General features: G+C 43.8%; 1 protein-coding gene across 1 annotated transcript in view; it reads right to left on the bottom strand.

Moving 5' to 3' along the window:
- Positions 1-17,395, bottom strand: part of scube2 (signal peptide, CUB domain, EGF-like 2) — a 236,471-nt gene that overhangs the window by 201,662 nt on the left and 17,414 nt on the right. Inside the window, exon 4 of the mRNA XM_078547869.1 lies at positions 5,432-5,566. Within this exon, the coding sequence (XP_078403995.1) occupies positions 5,432-5,566 (135 nt within the window). The remainder of the gene's footprint in view (positions 1-5,431; positions 5,567-17,395) is intronic.

Below are 17,395 nucleotides of genomic sequence, written 5' to 3'. Positions count from 1 at the left end.
GTGGGAGATGCAGAGTTTTAGAGAAAAAATTCCAAAGTATTGAGTCTGTTAACTGAAGGCAGAAGAAATTTATAGGTGACATGGTAGCTTGCAGTAACAGTGGGATTGAAAGTGGGTTTTTTTGAGGAGTGATGATCACAGTTTTGGACAGTACCAGAAAGGAAAGAATGATTTACAATGATAGCTAATGTGAGGTCCAGAAAGAGAAGTTCAGTGGTCAGTAGTTTAATGGAAATGGCATTGAGGGAGGAGGAGGTGAGTCATAGGAAAGGTTGAAGAGGGTTTGGGGATGTGTATGGGGGCGGGGTGAGGAATGGGGGGAGAGGGGTGGAAGGTAAAAGAGAAACCAGAGAGAGATGGGGATTCAGGGTTAGGGTGAAGGGAATTGGGGGTGAGCAGAATTTAATTTGGTTTGCAAGAGGAAGGGGAGAGGCAGAGGCAGTTGAATGGAGGGTCTCTGTGATTTCTCTAGGGTTTAAAGCACCATTGTGTGTTTAGACCAGTTGTGTAGTTTGAGTTGTGAGAAAAGGAGCCAAGAAGCCAGTAGATTACAATAAATGAAAAAGTCTAGTGTATGCTCCCTTTATATACTGAGAATCTCTTTAGTAGAATTCATTAATTTAAAACACGTTGCTGAAAAAACCTCTCAGAATCCTGTAAATCAATGTAACTCAGACTGCTTCCTGCCCCCCAACCTACACACATTTGTGTATCACTCTTAGCAGGGAAAATAGGTGTCAAATTCAGTCTAATTCGTTCATAAATTGCACTTCCAGTTTATTGTCAGTATACAAAACTGACCTGTTTACAGCAGTGATGTATGACATCTAACAAACTCAAATATCAAGCACGTTATATGAACTCATCTGAAGTTAGACAGTCTTACCTGTTTCAGAAAAATAAAACAACCACATTGTTGCTGCTGCCAATCACTATCAACATTGTGGGAGCATCACAGTGTAATTCATTCCTATCCTCATCCTCACCAGTCTGCCTGCACGCTCCTTCCAGCACAGATCAGCGGATAATCAGAAGTGGGAAACTGTCTGATTTTTTCTTCTCCCTAGCCCAAGGGCATTGAGACCAGATGGCCTTACTGCTATTCCTGTTGAGGTTATCTGACTCGGCATACAGCACAGATCAAACCTGGAACCTTACTTATATATATGTCTTCTCACCACACCAGACAACGAACTTACCTAGTGGGCTTTCGGATAGCTTCTAAAATTACCATTTTTTAAAAACTTACTTTGATCTCCTTCTGCCACTGTTCATGTTTATATTTATCTCATAGTATTCTCTTCTGGATTAACCCTCTAATTCAATTGCAGCTGTAGTTTATTAGACTCATTATTATGCTTTATTTCTATCAGTCAAATTGACACCAGAAATGCAGGTGGGTAGAAAATTCCATTACATTGAACTCCAATACATTCTGCAAACATAATCTCTGAAATGTTTGTTCTGCTTTTATTATTTTTTTATTGAATTGACTAATTTCAGGCAATGGTAAAGGGACAAAAGCTTAACGTCTAATGCAGAAGGTTGGGGGAACAGTTGATACAAGCGGATTGTCTCTATATAGAGTATTGCATCCAATTCTAGTCACCACACTGCTGCTTAAAAGGATGTTGGAAGCAGAGAAGAACACTGATTTCAAAAGGAAATTGGATAGGCTCATGAGGGAAATAAACCTGCAGGACTATGGAGATAATGGGGAAAATGGGACTGACTGGATTACTCTACAGACAGCGGGCATGACCTCCTCCTTCTGTGCCATAATGGCACTATGCTTTCATCATCATCAATTACATTTAAAAATGCTATTTGCATCAGAAGATACCCCACTGCAGTCCTATTCAGGTCCAACCATGATTAACAGTTCCTTTTCGCTTGTAATATCATATTGTTCGATACTTAGTCATATTAAATGTGTATTTTATCCAAGATAATTAACTTGTTATTCCTAACTACCTTGCTGCATGTTGAACATGGGACAATAGGTCTTTTGGAAAAAAATGTGTAGTTTGAAGTGTTAAATGTAATTCTCAAGCTCAATGGGGAAATAAGGTAAGGCAGAGTTTTTTTAGCTGCTTGAATTATAGGTTGTTGCTGTTAGGACTTTGTTAAGAAGGATGAAAAAATGCATAAAACAGAAGTGCACTTGTGAGCAGAATTCAGTAACAAATCAAATTCTGCTGCCTTCATCAATAATCAATGATTAAGAGTCTGCACATCATAATCTTCCATAGCACAATATAAATAGCAGAGGCAAACCTAACCTTAATACAGAGGGAAACACTTTGAAACTACCCAGCTGAAACTATAATATTCAATACTAAACCAGGAACACTTAAAGTCTAATGAATTAGGAAGAGATTGCTTACAAACGAGAAAAGCTTATTTCTCTGTTGGATATATGAGGTATCTGAGCCAACAGGACTGATAAACAGTGTAATCTTCAGTTACTCTAGTGAAGCTTCATAGATGCAGAATCAGCACTTGAGTGGGTTTAATTTATTTTCTTTCAGCACATTTCCCTTATGTCAGCAAGTTAACACATCAGCCCATTTCCATTTATCACCAACAGGGCCCTAAACCCCAAAGTGTTGCTTCCTACCCAGGTGTACTACTGGCCCCACCAATCAAATCTGTCACTTCAAAGGCACCAGAAGAAGCACATTTTTACAAGTACAAATCAGCTTGAAGTATATTTTACACCACGACAGGCCTATCAAACTGATTAAGCAAACACTGATACAGGAGTATGTTAGATTATGTTTATCCTATCAATTAACTTTACTTCTCATTTTCCATGAACATCATTCAGCTGGGACGAAGTGGAGTGAATCAGTGAATAGAGCCAAGCTGACATTGAGAAAAAATATTTTGGACCACAAACAGGGAAAAGGCTTAGGTCTTACGCTTTCTTCTCACAGACATTTGGTAGTACAGAACTTGAGTATTGCTGAAAAAGAGACATGCTGTTGAAGCTTTTCATCTTGCACTCATCAGACAGATTCACAAGAATACCAAATCTAAAGGGAACAACAATTTATACTGCATGAGAAGAGTGTGCTGCTTGGTTGGCAAGGGGACTCTGATTGGTAGAGGCATTGTCATGGAGGATGCACCAGGGGACAGTTAATTACCAAGCTTTTGTTTAAATTCAAACTAGGCAGGTGGGCTCTGATTGGTCAAGGCATTGCTATGGGTAATGGCTGAACCCCAAGCTTTTATTTAATTGAACAAGACGCAATGTGTGGACATGCTCCTTCTTTCTGCAAAGGACAGGGACTTGTGTGTGAATATATCTAGTTTCGAACACGCGTAAGTAAGCCACACAGTGAGCCTGACTAATAATCTGACCAACTTGCCAGCCAATCAGCACTCTCTTTTCATACAGTATAAATTGTTGTTCCCTTTATAACTAGTGTTCTTGCAAATCTGTCCTGATGTGTGCAAGATGAAAAGCTTCAACAGCATATTTCTTTTTTCAGTAATACTCAGTGTGTTCAATTTACAAGAAAGGGTTTTGGATTCGTAAGTTTTCTCACTACTTGATCCACTGCGAATGAATACACTGGTTTAGTGATCCACCAAACACTATCCTTTTCTATAAAATGTCCTTTTATATTTAAAACTGAAAGCAGTATTTTTCACCATAAAAGTCTTTTTACTTAAGTTTGAAATGTATAACCAGGGTGAAATAAAATATCAATTCTTTGAAAGTTGAAATCCTTTCAAATGAAGAATAGATCCATTTAGGATTTGACTGAAACATTAGAAGATGGAGATATACACAAGAATTTAATATCAACAACAACACAGCCCAATCCATGTTCATTCTTTCCCCTTATTGACAATAAGTTGGAATCTAAGCATTCATAGTTGGATATAGATTTACTGCCTCAAAGTGGTCTCTGGTATATACTAAAACATAGAACATTGTGTTAAAACATACTTATTGGAATGCAAAATGGTTTGGACAAATTAAGCAAAGTTACTGCTTATGCCACTATCAAGGGCATATATGAGTGTTAAGTGGAGTCAGAACCAAATTCTGATCTCTCACTTATATCATTTTGAGATGTTAATTGGCCAGAATAGTATACATCCTACACAACATTTCTCTCAAAGGTAGTAATTTTGAAATCTTCCTAAATGCTAGATTTGTGGCACTCAACAAAGTCAGTTATTTTTTTTATGTTGGAATGAAAAGTGCAGAATACAGCTGTCCACCATCTATCTTAATATGGCATCAGAGGTATTTTTGAGCTCCCAAATAGTTCCATTAATTTTTCAGTACCAAATTAGTCCATCAAACCAACTGATAAGACTTGTCATTATAAGAGTGCTACAATTGACCAGGACCAATGGGTAAGGATGAGAAAATTTGACCAAAGTCTGTACTCATATGGCTGTTATCCAGTGACCCCTGCTAGAAGTGTGCATGCATCTGTGTTAAGGACAGGAACAGGTTCAACTACGATGCTCCAGCCAGCCAAATAGTTGGGCAACATATGAATGCCTTGCATGTTAGGTGCAGTACTGGAAAGCAACTTAGTCCCATGGGACTATCTCCCAGCAAGAGGTCAATGGTTCCAGGAAATAGGGAGAAACAGAAAAATCGACAGAAAACAAATTTTTTAAAGTAAACTATTTTTAAAAAGTTGATTTTATGTTTGAATTTGCACCCATCTAGTACCATCCTAATTATACAAGCATTCATGTTTTGAGATGTGTTTATTCCTTTTTTCTAATAAGTTGAGAAACTTAAGGGAAAAGGGCCAAGGCAGGAAACCACTAAGCTTGCAACAAGTAGGAATCATCAAGCAGTGATGATTAGGTTGGAGTTAATATCGGTTTAGAACCATGTAGGAGGAAAGGACATAAGGAGTTCCATAATTTTGAGTTGCTGGGAAAGGAAAATAATTGATATAAGTCTGATTTTAATAATAAAAATAGGAGAAGCAACACATAAGATAACATAGGTGTAGCTTGTGGAGCAAAAACAGAGGCACAACAACTTCATACATATCAATGAATTGCTGACAGACAAGAAAAGTTGCGAAAAAGCAGTTGGAGGCTAGGATTGTGAGAATGTTCACCCGTCAGACAACTATTATCAACTTTTTAGCAATATATCACAATACAGAAGTTCATAAGGTTTATTCAGTTTGTACATACATGTATTTTAATCATTTGCTATACAATACTATAGTAACTAAACATAATTTCCATACAACAGAACCATGAAACAACTAAGCAAAGGAACTCCTATTGTTATTGCCTACCTGAATAATATTTAGTAGTCCTAATTTTTATTAAGTAATTGAGTAAAATGGTTACATATGTGCACAATTTTCAATTACAATGACAAAGAATGAATGTTGCTACAAGGGAAATCCTAGTTTTGTACTGAACATACCTTCTAAACGATGAATACAGGTGTGCTGGTTGTCACTCAGAAAGAATCCATTTCTACACCGACACTCATAACTACCCACTGTATTTACACAGGTGTGTTGGCAACCACCATTGTTAAATATACATTCATCCACATCTAAAAAATGGAAAATAAGTTATTTTAGTACCTGTTTGTGATTTATTACAATCTCTGATTTAATAATATGAAATGAACTCTTCTATTTCTACCTTAATTTGTCAGCAAGCACAATAACATTTACTTTTTAACAATAAAGTTACACTTAGATACATAACTCAATCTACAAAATAAGTTATTGAGTCTATATAACAAGTAAAAATATGATTCATAATTAATGTCTTCTGGAAAGTTTGGTTTTGCAAATGTTGGCCTGTAGTGTAAATAAAGTACCAATAATAATGTAGTCTACTTAATAAATAGCCAGGTTTGAAAGCTGTAAATATTCTTTGCTTTAGAACAGCTCAATTGACTAGGGAGAATGCCTGTATTCTCAGTAATCTTCAAATATGAAGAGCAATCTACAAACACAGCTCAATTAATGACATTTGAAGTGAAACTGCATGAAACCAGACATCATTCGAACAACCAGAAACTCCTTATATACTTAATGCAAGGTTGGTAATACCACAGATACAGATTTTGTTGTTTGTTAATGAGTGGAAATATTTATTATATGCTTACTATTAACATAACATCTGAATAATAAAGTACAATAACAATTAAGAATTTTCAAATCAAATAATTAAGTTACATTTAGAGGGGCTATTTCGGAAAAGGTCGTTGATATTTATGTAGGAATTGAGCTCAATTATGAAAATCTTTGGATCACTATGCTCCCATTTTCTACAGTAGCAAATACAGCAGCCTCAGAGTCACCATATGATTTCATTATCCTAAAACGTTAGATTTCCCATTCTGATAAATGCTGGTCAAATGCACAGTAAATCAACTTCCTTCTCTCACCTCCACCTTCAAAACCCTTGGCTCCATCCTAGTCAATGCTGCAGTTCGTCCCTCAGTTTCAGCAATGGCAGCAGGGTGGCTCTAGTGGGCCCTCCCCCTTCCTGATGCCAGGTTCCTCAATTAGGTCTTAGGTGCTTTAGGCCAAGGGATCCACCCCACCCCAGGAGCCTGCAAGCAACTCCGACAGGGTTTGCTTTTGGGCTTCCTGTGTGGCGAGTCCCCTGCCCACCTCTGGGTGAATTTAAACAGGAAACAGTTCTTGCACCTTAATGGATGGACCCAAGACACACCTAATATTGTACCTACCACCCAAAGATTGGCTATCTTGAAACAAACCAAAGTTCAGAACCAGGATTTTCCTGGTTGTGTAGCTCTACATTTCCTGCTTATATAGCTGTATCACTTATTGCATTATCTATTGAACCATCAGGAAGTCCAAGAGTTTTTTTTTAGGGTAGTAGATTTTATTTAATGAAAATGGAAAATACTGCCTTTTACTGCCGACATGCAAAGCGAAGAATGCTCCTGAGTTTCTTTCCACCAAGAACAATTTTAGATATCCAGTGCCCAAGAATATGTCAGGAAGACAGAGACCAGAATTCTTTGTAAGGCATTAGCCAAGTTTCTTAATCCAGCTAACTCAAAAGACACCTTAATACAAATTTAAAGATGCTGCAACTGAAGCATATTCCAATGCGTCCTTTTCATTCTTTACTAATCAATGTGCAGCTATGGAAAATAAACTTGTCTAATGTAATCCAATAGGGATTCCCTTTATCCGTAGCACAAGATTTAATTTAACACTTTTAGTTCCAAATTCTCCATCAATGCTGGCCTTCCATCAAATACATTGTCAAGTTTGTTATTGATATCTATATCCCAGGCTCCTCCTGTGCTAACAGAGTATTAGCACTAACAGTCAGTATAAATATTTGAAACAATGACTTATGACACTAAATTCTTAAAAACATTTTCAAATTCAGAATGGGTCAGCAGTGAGGGAAAAGCTGCAGTACATCAAATTTCTGTTATGCCTTAGTTGTATATATTCAAATAATTTAATATTGATTTTCTATTTGTACACAAGAAGCATGAATGAGCATCAAAAGAGTACACATGGGTGTTTAGAAGTCATTTCATAACCCAACAATAGGAAGGGCAAATTAAGCATTTATTATGTCACATATATAGTGCTGGACTTCTGACTGAAGAAATTCCTCATCTCGGTCCCAAATGGCCTATCTCTTATTCTGAGACTGTCTCCTCTCGTTCTAGACACCCACAACCATGGGAAATATCCTTCCTGCATCTGTCGAGCCCTGTAAGAATTTTGTATGCTTCAATGAGGCCACCTCTCATTTTTCTAAACTCTAGAGAACACAGGCCCAGTCTCCTCAATCTCTCCTCAGAGGACAATCCTGCCATCCCAGGGATTAGTCTGGTGAACCTTCGTTGCATTCCCTCTATCACTAGTATATCTTTCCATAAGTAAGGAGACCAAAACTGCACACAATACTCCAGGTGTAGTCTCACCAAGGCTCTATACAATTACAGCGAGACTTCCTTACTCCTGTCCTCAAATCCCCTTGCAATAAAGGCTAACATACCATTTGCCTTCCAAAGTGCTTATTGCACCTGCATGTTAGCTTTCAGTGACTTACGAACGAGAACACCCAGGTCCCTTTGGACATTAACACTTCCCAATCTCTCCCCATTTAAGCAATACTCTGCATTTCTTTTTCCTACTAATGTGGATAACTTCACAGTTTTCCACATTATATTCTAACAGCCATTTTTTTGCCCACTCACTAGCCTGTCAAAATCCTCTTGAAGCCTCTTTGTATCCTCCTCATAACTCAGATTCCCATCAAGGTTTGTGTCATCAGCAAACTTGGAAATATTACATTTGGTCCCCAGATCCAAATCATTGATATAGATTGTGAATACCCCACTAGTCACAGCCTGCCAACCTGAGAATGATTCGTTTATCCCTACTCTGTTTTCTGTCCATTAACCCATCCTCAATACATGCCAGTATGTAATCCCCGATCCCATGTCCTCTAATTTTGCTTACTCACCTCTTGTGTGGGGCCTTATCGAAAGCCTTTTGAAAATCCAAATACACAACATCCACTGGTTCTCCCTTAATATCCTGCTAGTAACATCCTCAAAAAACTCCAACAGGTTTGTCATACATGATTTCTCTTTCCTAAATCCATGTTGACACTGCACAATTCTACTATTATTTTCTAAGTGTTCAGTTATCACATCCTTTATAATAGATTCTAGCATTTTCTCTCCTACTGATGTCAGGCTAATAGGTCTGTAGTTCCCCGTTTTCTCACTCTCTCCTTTCTTAAATAGTGAGGTTACTTTTACTACCTACCAATCCATACGCACTGTTCCGGAATCTATAGAACTTTGAAAGATGATCACCAATGCATCCACTATCTCTATAGCCACCTCTTTCAGGGATGTAGATCATCAGGTCCAGGAGATTTATCGAAATTTCAGTCTCATTAATTCCCTATAATAGGTCTTTAAAATTATGAATGGGCTGAATTTTGCGCTTTACGGGCGGGCAGGCCCAACTGACTCAGCGGCGGGCGGGCAGCTGATCGCTGCCGCTGAAACGGGCCGCGCCACCATTTTGCACGGGCGGGCCAATTAAGGCCCGCCTAGCGGGGTTGTGACTCCCGTTTACATCCGGAAAATTAAATCGGCAGCGGGCGTGTTCAGACCGCCGGTTCCAATGGGGAACCGGCAGTCTGTATAAAGAGCGGCCAGACAGCCTCCTTTAGGCTGTTCACCATGGCCAGTCATGGGGCAGCACAAGATTTGAGGGCAGAGGAGGAGGAGGGGGGCAGGCTGCAGGATAGGCCAGCGGGGGGCCACTGTGCCCCTCGGTTCTCAGATGCCTGCCTTGCTGTCCTCTTCGAAGAGGTGTCCAACCATCGGGATGTTTTGTTTCCAGAGGATGGGAGGAGGAGGGCCCCCCCACGTCACCAGGCAGGGGCGGCAGGAGGTGGCAGAGGATGTTAGCTCCCATGACGCTATGCAGCGCACAGGAACACAGTGCCGCAAGCGCTTCAATGATTTGTTGCGCTCTGGAAGGGTGACTACCATGTCAGCCTTGGCCATTTGACCCAGCAGGTAGTCTTAGCCTTTGAGGCCCCCCCTCCCACGTCTTAGTGTCGTTACTGCATTGGGCATTTGGCGCACGCTGGGTGGGCAAACAGATAGTGACCATGCTTACATCAGCCTTAGTGGTTGAAGAGAAGATGGGTTCTCCCTGCAGCATATGTTGGCGTTTGTCGCATTTGAGTAGTCTGGGGGCAACCTGCAGGGGAGGCAGCTAGACACATACTCAGAGTTCCAACACATATCTTATTGATGGTGATGAGGTGGTGGAAGGGGGCCTCAAGGTGTTGTGGCCAAGAGCCATCTGCTGGCCTTGGCGCCGCACCTAATTGCGCCTCCTTCCCATGGGCGCTAAGACCTGTGTGTTATTCAAAGTGATGCATGCCGAATGTGTCCAAGGTGTCCGTTGGGGGAGGGGGTTGGGACCAGCCGTACTATCTTCTGGGGACTGATCACCAGTATGGTGGACAAGAGCCGCTGGAGGCGTCAGATGGGCCACTGTGGTTGGGGTGCGGCATGCACATGCAGACTACATTAGTGATCAGCCCCAATAAATGCTCTTCTCTGTTCTGCAGGCAAAAACTGAGAGCAATATGAGGGAGCAGCAGCAGACTGGTGGTGGGCACGCCATGCTGCAGCGCCTCACCACTTATGAGGAGCAGGCCATGGAGCTGGGGAGGAGGCAGGCGGCCAGGTCGGCAGGTGTCGGTGAGGCTGGGTTGTAGCAGACAGGTATTTGAGGGCCACAGTCCCATCCACTCTGTCTCCCCATCATCCAAAGCACTGATGGTTCTTGCAATCGTTAATGCTGCAACACTGCTCATTCACAGACTGATACACTCAGACGTGTGGGTCATACACAAAGGTCCCTCAGCCCCTTGAGAATGCGCATCTCTAGCACCTTCCAAAGTCACCTTATCCCATTTGTGACCACTATCCCCATGGCCTAACATGCCATGGCATCGCTGCTGCACATCCAAAGACTTATTGCATCTTAGGAGGGTTTGTACCTCCACCACCCTTTCAGCCAGTGCGTTCCACATTACTCTGTCCAAAAGGTCCTCAGCACCTCACCTGTCAACCTCATGGCATGCAACTTAAATAAATGCCACCACGTTAGTCATCCCTGCGCCAAGGGGAAATGTTGCCTTCTGTCTATGCCCCTATTCTATGCCCCTCATAACGGTATGAAGGTCAATAATGTGACCTGTCAATCCCCTGTGCTCCACGGCAAATGTTGCAAGCGTATGCAATGTTTCCTCATCACTCCAACTCTCCAGGCCAGCATGCATTCAGGTAAGGAACCTCTGTACTCTCCCCACTCCAATGCCATCCCTCCCATGAAGCGCAGGTCACAACTGAACGCAGAAGTGTAGTTGTGGCCTCAACAGTGTTTTCTGCACTTGCAACATAACCTCCCTTTTCCTACATTCTATTCCTCGGCTAATAAAGGCACGTCTGACTTCGACCTTGTTAAACGCCTTATGTTCTTGTTCTGCTACCTTAATGGGTCTGCCCAGCAAGGTCCCTGTAATCGTCGTGACTTCCCACGGTCCTACCATTACTCATGTATTCCCGTACCTTGCTTGTCTTGCCCAAGTGCTTAACTGAACACTTATCCACATACATTCCATGTGGCATTCCTTAGGCCATCTGACCAGCCTGTCTGTATACGCCTGTAATGTTTGGGCCTCCTCTTGACTATTTACCACCCCACCAATGTTCATCTCCTTAGGTTCTTGAAGGGTGAGTGACTTATGAGGCTGGTGGGGAAAGGGATGAAAGGTGTTACTGACTGAACGCTAACTGATGCACTGTCCTTGTTGTGAATTTCAGCATCACCACCTCATGGCCGCCACCAACACGTCCAGAGTCCCCCTCCGCATCTGAGGGCCAAGACTTGCAACTTGCAGCACATCCTTTCAGCGAGCCAGGCACCAGCGCAACAACAAACACTTCGGTGGGGATGATAATGTCGGCTAGTGTCCCGGGGCACAGTGGAGAGGGCACTTCACAATTGCTGGAGGAGATGGCATGGACAGAGTTGCCGATGGCACCAGCAGCCGGAGGACTGCAGGGGACCAAGCACATGCTGAGTCTGGCAGTGATGATGTGCCTCTGGAGATGTCAGCAATGCAGCAGCTGCAGGACAAGCGGCAGGATGCGCGGGAGCATCTGGCAGTGTTGCATGAGGGTGTGCTTCAGTTGGTCTGTGTGGTGGAGGAGTCCAGGCAGAGTGTCAGTGAAGGCATGAACCTCAGGACAGAGCTTCACGCTTCCTCCACTGAGAGAGTGGCGACTCTCATGGAGAGCATCTTCAATCGGATTGAGAATCTTCTGATTGGGTTACGCTCTGACCTGCAAGCCCTCACAGCGCTAATGGCCACAGGTGGTCATTCGCAATGTGGGAGACGTGCTGGGCAGCAAGTGTCGCCGCTCGGTCCCCATCCATCTGCGGTGAGCAGGGAGGTCCAATGTGACCTCACGTCGGTGCAGCAGCTGCCTGTCGTCGCTGCGAGCTCCTCTCAGGGCGCTCCGGATGAGGGCAGTAGCTCCTCCGCCCCTCTGCCAGTGACCGTTGCATCCATTGAGGCTGCGACAACTGGGGAGGTGCCAGTTCTGGAACTGGCCACTTCCTCCCAGACGGGGATTTCACAGGCTCCACAGGCCAGAGGACGGCTCATGGTCGAAGGTCATCGAGGCCAACAGGAAAGTAGAGTCAGCAGACTGTCTCACAAGCCACTCCAAGCGATGGGGCGGCACCTAGACGTAGCACCCGCAAACGTAAGCATAAGGCACGTTAGGCACTCCACGGGTTTGTCACTGGTGATTTTGTGTTGGTCCTAGATTAGGGAAAATATAATTATATGTATGTCTGAGCTACATTTGTGTTTTATTTTGTCCACTTTTCTGACCATGGCTGAGGGTGTTTCCTTTGTGCTGCATTTGTATGTTTCACAGACATCTCATGAGTGTTTGAGTAGACATTGATGTTTCTGTACTAAGCCCTTAGTTGCAGCTGATGAGGTGGAAGATGTAGCACCTAAGTGCCACGTGTGGAAGCGCCTGGCAATGCTGGTCCTGCTGATCCATGTGTGTGGAGCTAGCTGAAGGTTCGTTGGATTAAAGTGTTCCGGGTATCCCTGCCTCCTTGGTGTAGTAGCGGGTCGGTGTGCTGCCCCTCATCATTGCCCTGTGCTTCCTCATCCTCTGAGCCACTACTGGATTCATCACGTGCAGTCTCATCCAGTGCGTCAAGGTCTTCATCGTCAACTGCATCCCCCCTTTCCAGCGCAAGATTGTGCAGAGCACAGCATGCTACCACGATCAGAGAGACATAATCCTGGGGGGTACAGGAGTGCTAAGCAGTCGAGGCAACGGAAGCGCATCTTGAGAAGACCAATGGCTCTCTCCACCACAGCCCTTGTGGTGCTGTGGCTCCTATTGTAGCACTCCTCAGCTTCTGTTCTTAGATGGCGGAGAGGCATCATGAGCCACCTTCTGAGGGGATAGCCCTTATCACCCACTAGCCAACCATCCAGCCGAGCCGGAGCACTGAAGAGCGCCGGCACCTGGGAGTGTCTGAGGCTGTAGGCGTCGTGGGAGCTGCCTGGGTACTTTGCACAAACTTGCAGAATCTGCATCCTGTGATCACACACTATCTGCACGTTCATGGAGTGGAATCCCTTCCTGTTGACGAAGGTACTGGGCTCACCTGCTGGCGCCTTGATGGCCACATGTAAGCAGTCTATTGCACCCTGGACGCGGGGGAAGCCAGCAATGGCCGCGAAGCCTCTGGCTTGCTGTATCTGACTTGCCTGGTCACAGCGGAAGTGGATGAACAGAGCGTTTGTGATCTGCTTGACACAAGTGTGTACAGCTGATTGGGAGATACCACAAAGATCTTCCACCAAGCCCTGGAAGGAGCCAGATGCATAGAAGTGGAGGGCAACTGTGACCTTCAGAGCCGGTGGCATGGGGTGTCCACCCACACAGTTAGGGGAGATCTCAGGACCAATCATCTGACAGATATAGTTGACTGTCTCCCTTGACAGACGGAGCCTCCTTCGGCACTGCACCTCAGTCATATTGAGGTAGCTGCATCGCCACCTGTATAGCCTGGCAGCAGGATAGTGGCCTCTTCTGCAGCCCCTTCCACCTTGGACAACCTCTTGGCCCTGCACCCCTTGTGCCTGTGCCTGGCCTCCCAAAGATGGCTCCCCTGTAGGCAGATTGTCCACTCCTGGCCTCCTCCTTATTCTATCCCTCCCTTCCTCCTCAGAGCAGCTGCCTCCAGTGGAGATGTCAGAACCCATACCCAGGCTGAATGGAGGCCTCCGGAAAGCTGCAGGCCCGATGAAGATTACTGTCTGCAGACTGGTGAGCTGAAGCTTCAAAGTACAGAGAAAGCTATTGGAAATCAATCTGAACTACTAACAATCACACAGGCAAGTTTAAAACACTTTCTGCATTAAATACTTCAGAAAAAACATGAACAACCCCTCTGAGCCCACATATCCCACCCGTGGATGAGGTTTGTTAAAAAATCAGTTACCCGCCTGCCCGTTGGGCCCAGGCGCCGAGCCGAAGATCGCATGGGCTCCTCAAAATTGGCTTCAATTGCCAAGTTAAGGGCCTTAACAAGGCCTTTAATTAATGGCGGGCATGCGTAGCGCTTCATAGCGCCCGCCCGCCTAAATATCGCGTGCTGACGTCGGGACGCTCATGTGACATTTTAAGCACTGACGTGCGGGCTCCGCCACCCGTGTGTCAGCCATAAAATTCTGCCCAATGAGTTTGACAAGATAGATGTAGAGAAGATGTTTCCACTGGTGGGAGAGACCAAAACTACTGGCCATAAATATAAGCTAGTCACCAATAAATTTAACAGGGAATTCAGGAGAAACTTCTTTACCCAGAGTGGCAAGAATATAGAACTCACCACCACAAGGAGTAGTTAAGGCAAACAACATAGATGCACTTAAACGGAAGCTAGATAAATTCAGGAGAGGGAAGAAATAAATGCCCACATAGCCCAGTTGAGTTATTTCTGTACTGTAGACTCTATGTAATTCTATGACATTTTGCAGAAGGCCTAGTTGAACAAATACAGAAGGCTGTATTTTAGCCTTAACAGCTGTCTTCAGATCAGCCATCCTCTTCTTGGCCTGTATCAACATCCTAGGATTCTGGACACAGGACTTACTCTCTTAGCATTTTGCTCCCAAATTTGTTGAACTAATCAGTTTTGGATAGGGTGCTCTTCAGTACCACACAGGACAACCCTCTTAGGTTGTAAAAATTGGTCACTTGCATATCTATCATCAGTTGGTTCTATAAAACCGTGGCCTGTTCTTCTTTGTGAAAAAGAAGAGGCTTTAAATGCCTCCTTAATTCACTTAGCATTGCATCTGATTCTGATCAGGTCCAATGGTCATCTCCAGCAATATCTGGGGTTACACTGCCTCCATGGGTCCACAGGTAAAAGCCAAATAGACCTGGATTACCCTGGGTTCTGTTTCATGCTCTGCACTGAGCTATTCAGTTGCTGATTCAACAGTACAAACCCCACAATTGGGCTTTGCGACCTTGGGTTTTAGGGGACTAAAACAAAAGTTCCTGCTTTTGACTGCTACAGAGCAACTCTAATTGATCAGCAAAGGGCAGCCCCCAAAGGTAGAAACCCCACTTCCTTCCCATCCTTAAAAAAAGATTATTTTTTAAAACTCGGGCTATTCATTCCCAACTGACTGCCCACACCAAACATTTTATGGTGTGGGCAGCGTATTGTCAGGGTCAATACACTTGGTAACAAGTCTAATTGATCCTTGATTACCCATTTAAATATGGCGTGTGGGCAGCTGATTTTAGCACCCGCTCACCCACCCCTCATATTATGGGGGTGAGCTCGGGGATGGGTGGGAAGGTGGTGGGGTGGGCACCTGTCCTATTTAACATGCCCTATCCCACCGAAAACAAGCCTGGTGGGGTACATAAAATGCAGCTCCTGATTTTCTGCAGATGCAAGCATAATCATTGTTTCTCAAATTAGCACTAATGAGTCCACAAGATGTAAAGGAAAATTTTGATGATTTTCGATTTTTTAAAAGTCTTTTATTTTAAGAAGTCCAATAAGCCACAAGCCTAGTGACTGAGCTGGTCAACTGCATCATGTATGCCAAAACATGACACAATTTTACGTATCACAGTTAGCCTTTAACTCTACACCTGCACATGTTCAACAAATTCAGGAGCAGTGGGAGAAATAGGAGGGGAAAATGGTCAGTAAATAGGGGGATTGGAGCAGGTGTGCAGTATGCTTGTTATCTCACTTTCTGGAGCGTATGTGAATCTTAGACATATATTATTGCAAATGTTTGATGGTTGGTCATGCTGCCACACCAGACTAGAAATTATTCTGGGTCTAATGTGCTCTCAAACCTCAGCAAATTTTTTTCATTGGTTCATGGGATGTGGGCATTACTGGCTAAGCCAACATTTATTACCTATCCCTAATTGCCTTCATTGAGAGGGCATTTAAGAGTCAACCACATTGCTGTGGGTCTGGAGTAAGGACAACAGATATCCTTCCCTAAAGGGGATTAGTGATCCAGATGGGTTTTTCTGACAATTGGCAATGGTTTCATGGTCATCATCAGTCTTTCAATTCCAGATTTTTATTGAATTCAAATTTCACCATCTGCCATGGCAGGATTCAAACCTGAGTCCCCAGAGCATTACCCTGGGTCTCTGGGATACTAGTCCAGTGACAATACCACTATACCACTGCCTCTTTATAGCTACAAAATGGCCTACGTTAACAAGTAAACAGTTTTGTACAGCTACAAGGGCTGAAGTAAGATTAAACTAAAATATAATAAATATATAATTAAATATTCAATGTATGCCTCCATACTATTTAAGATGTGCATAAGGAGACACCTCCTTAAGCATCATATTTACTTTCTATTATACTTTAACCAACACATTTTTAGCAGATTCTCTGTTTCATTAACAAGGCGCTAGAATAGATTTACACAGAGAAAGATTTTACTGTGCCGAAATATTGATGAACTTTCTAGGGGTGGGAGGAGGGAGGAGGGTTTGCCTGTCTGGGCAGAGCCAGATTCGATGGTGAAGGGTAAGGAGACTTTTGTGGAATAGACCCAATGCCTGAATTTTTAGGGTGGAATCGTCTCAGATTTGTACTGAGTGCAGTAGCGGATGGGAAACATGCCGTTTCGATGATGGGTGGGCTCTCATTCGACCACCATGCCATCACCTTGCCGTTTCCTCATGCCAGGTGCCACATTTAAAGTGCAGCCCACGTGCACACCTCTCAGTGCTTCCAGCCCAGGACTGCTGCACAGAAGACATGGCCCTGAAAGGCAAAAAGACTGCAGGCCCCAGGTTTAGTGATGCATCCCTCAAACACCTTTTGGATACTGTGGAGACCCACTGTGATGACAGCTACCCCTGCTCTGGCCGCAGGAGGGGCAGCAACATCACCAATCCAGCATGGGAGGCAGTGGTGACGGTGATCAGTGCCAATGCCCTGCGAAAGAGGACAGCCACCCACAAGAGGATGAATGCCGCAAGAGGATGAATGATCTCCTCCCTTCTGCCAGGGTAAGTCACTCTTCTCATCACTCTCAACTCACACACTCATAAACCCATCACACATCTACATGGACCTCACTCACTGCCAGTTCAAGAGACATCACCATTCACTCTCTCACACACACCTTCATTGTCCTCATCCAGTCCATGAGACCACTCACCACCCACATATGCCAGATATACTTATCATCTGGCCTGGCAGGCATCCAGCTTACAGTCCCT

The sequence above is a fragment of the Cetorhinus maximus genome, chromosome 9 (assembly GCF_964194155.1).
Source record: "Cetorhinus maximus chromosome 9, sCetMax3.hap1.1, whole genome shotgun sequence".
Taxonomy (NCBI): Eukaryota; Metazoa; Chordata; class Chondrichthyes; order Lamniformes; family Cetorhinidae; genus Cetorhinus; species Cetorhinus maximus.
Note: the sequence above shows the minus strand (reverse complement) of the source record. Positions and strands in the feature narration are given on the sequence as shown.